Source organism: Meleagris gallopavo, chromosome 17, assembly GCF_000146605.3.
Source record: "Meleagris gallopavo isolate NT-WF06-2002-E0010 breed Aviagen turkey brand Nicholas breeding stock chromosome 17, Turkey_5.1, whole genome shotgun sequence".
Classification (NCBI taxonomy): domain Eukaryota; kingdom Metazoa; phylum Chordata; class Aves; order Galliformes; family Phasianidae; genus Meleagris; species Meleagris gallopavo.
In genome coordinates this window covers 388,683-391,745 of record NC_015027.2, presented here as the reverse complement: position 1 = coordinate 391,745, position 3,063 = coordinate 388,683, and the positions used below count along the sequence as shown (strand labels likewise).

The window sequence follows — 3,063 nt, the reverse complement described above, 5'->3', positions numbered from 1 at the left end:
CGGCCGTGCCCTCAGCCCCGGCCCGCCGAGCTCACGGCTGGGCTCCGATCCCCGCCAGCCGGCCGTCGCGGTGGCCGGGCGCCTCACGCGGCCGCCCCGGGGCACCCGCAGCGCTGCGCTGGAATCCTCTGGCCTTCAGCTGCCGCTTCGCATCCGAAACGCCGTCGGACGCCGTGTCAGGGCCGGAATCGCTCCCTGCGCCGTTCGCCGCTGTCCTCGCTGGGCCGGCGCTGCTCCGCAGCGAAGTTACCGCTATCATCCGAAGAAGTTCTGTGTTTTAAAATAAGCCTTACAGAGACACGGAACGTGAAAAAACAAAGTAAATGTAAAATAATGAAGTATCGTAAGAGGCTTTCAAAAACTTGTGGAGATGCAACAGAAGCTATCGGTTATGAAGAACAAGGATCACTGTACCATTAGTATCACTCTGGACAGATCCGTGCGATGGGGACGGTGCTTCACAGAGGCGAACGACAGAAGGACCAGCAAGACAGAAAGGCGCTGTAAGGAGAAGATCGCTCACCTGTATCAGGAGATTCCAGGTTCACGGGAAAAGCTTCACCAAGGAGGAATCTCCAACCAGAGATCCATCCCCAGTGGCACTCGGCCCTTAACTGCTGTCTAGGAGCTGCAGCCAGGCTGCGCCCCTTCCTGTCCCACAGCTGAATTGCCTTCACCTGTGCTCCCAGGGCTGAGCGGGTCCTTTCCTCAGGTGCTCAATCAGTGCTTCAGGCTGTGACTCAACAGTTCCCATACAACTCCCTGAACAGCTATTTGATAATCAAGATTTTACGTCTACAATAGTGCTTATTGCTCCAAATCTCAACATTTGTTAAGAAATACACAGCATACATAGAAGCCAGCTTAATGCTCACCTCTTCACATGGGTGTTGCGAAACTGTAAACATCTTTGAGACTGTATCATCATAACTATTTAGCGTTGTGATCTTATTCTATCATCCTGATCGCAGGAGAGGTGTAACATACGCAGTGTGTGGCAGCTGGGGAGCTCCACATGTCAATCAGATGCACCCAGTGTGAGAACAGGAGTGGCAGAGTCTGAGGACTTGTGATGTGTACTGAAGAACTGAGTTGACTAAGAGGGCTACTTCAGATTATGTGCTGCTGAAGTTCAGAAATACTTATGTCTGATACCATGGTTTTTTAAGATTATTTTACAGATACCCACAGATATGAAAAATGAGCTGCTTCAGCTATTATCTGTATTTATGCATTTGTCAGAATTCTATCCACTTTTTTTCCATCTCATCTTCCTTCAGCTGTACAGTTTTCCAGGACCACCATATGTCTCAGAGAACTCATTCAAGCTCTCACCCATATCTGCACTGACATATGCACAAAAGGTACTACTAAAAGAACTGCAGGGAAACCTGAATTACGATCTGTAATTTTAATCCATGGTTTTTATAGCTTGTAAGAGAATGTCAGAAGTACCTGGGATAATTACTAAGATAATCCACACTTCCTTCGACAAGAAAAAACACCGCCCACACTAACTAACTAACAATAGCCCAGCCGGCTCTTAAGAAATCACTACTGGGTACAGCTGTCCTCACAAGTTATCACCTGATGCTGACATCCTTTCTTACTGCAAGGTGTTGAAGGAAGTCTACACAATTGCACACAGCTCGCATACCTGCTGCCAGCACTGATGAGCAGTGCCTTATTTATTAGCAAGGGCTGTGCAGCCACAGTCACACTGCTGCATTTCTCCTGGATATAATTCACTAGTAGTAATGAAATACTGTCTGATATCAAAGCAAAAAGAGTTTACTTTCAGACAGAATTTCAATTGTAACTCTTACCTCCTTGTTAGTGACGGGACACAGGCTGCTAGTTATACAAAGTTTTGCAGACCTTTCTGCATTTTTGAACTTTGTTGTTGTTTCCAGGTTGCATCCATTATTTTATTTGACAATGGAGAGCATCTAAAATACACATTTTGGTGTTTATTTTGTAGGGCTTGCCAGTCCCTTGAAGACATCACATCTATGCCTGCTCTCTTCTAAAGATCATTTTCTATCACCATTTTAGGACCATAACTGTTCAAAAAAAAGAAAAAAGGCATAAACAAACTTTCCAAACAGGTGAATAACAAAATAGCCTGACCCTTGAAGACTTAATAAATAAATAAATAAAATAAAAAAATCTCCGTGCATAACTTCTGTCATGAAATGGACTCGTAACAATCATACAGATCAACACAATGGAATGGTGATACAGGAGGTGACATGACAAAGGGACGAGCACAATGGAAGGGGTGTTACAAAGAAAAAAGGAAAGTGCTCACTCACCTCCCAAGATCTTGGCTCACAGAGGAAACGCCACAAAGAAGGGATCTCCAAGCAGAGAACCTTCCCCAGTGGAGGTCAGCCCTCAAATGAGGTCTAAGAGAGGTGCAGCCAGGCTCCACCCCTTCTGGTCACACAGGTTTATTGCCTTCACCTGTACTCTCAGGGCTGACTGGGTCCTTTCCCCAGGTGTTCCATCAGTGCTTCAGGCTATGACTCAACAGTTCCCATACAGACTGCTGAAAAGAGACAAAACATATCAGGAAATCTGAATAGGAGGAACTAAGAAAAAGAAAAAATTGTTGGTATATTAAACCTGATCATGCCAACAACTTGAATACAAAGTATGGGTCTACACATCAAGAAAAAATGCAACAGAATAAGAAGTGGTAAAGAGAAGGGCAGCGATCAAGGGAATGGAACATCTGCCATATTAAGAGAGGCTGAAATGGCCAGAGCTCTTCTACCTGCAGAGGTGGAGGCTGAGAAAGAATGGGATTGAGCTTACAAAAATCATAAAGGCAGCAGCTAAGGGGCACACAGAACTAAGCCACATACAGTGAAACTAACAGGAAATCAGTACTGCCAAAGCAGTACCTTTCTCTTCTGGAGCTCCCTACCATGAGCTGTAGAAAAGGCAAAACTCAGCAAGTTAAAAAATGAACTAATTGAGATGGGTGACAGGTCCATAAACAGAAATAAAAAAGAATAAGCAGGGAATAATCCTCACCAAACATCTCCAATTGACGCC

General features: G+C 45.2%; 1 protein-coding gene across 1 annotated transcript in view; it reads right to left on the bottom strand.

The window, feature by feature from the left end:
• The window catches only part of UBE2L3 (ubiquitin conjugating enzyme E2 L3), a gene marked incomplete at its 5' end in the record, with an annotated part of 17,827 nt that extends 15,908 nt beyond the window's left edge, over window positions 1-1,919 (bottom strand). The window contains one exon of the mRNA XM_031555892.1: window positions 1,827-1,919. Within this exon, the coding sequence (XP_031411752.1) occupies window positions 1,827-1,919 (93 nt within the window). The remainder of the gene's footprint in view (window positions 1-1,826) is intronic.
• Window positions 1,920-3,063: the final 1,144 nt, after the last annotated feature.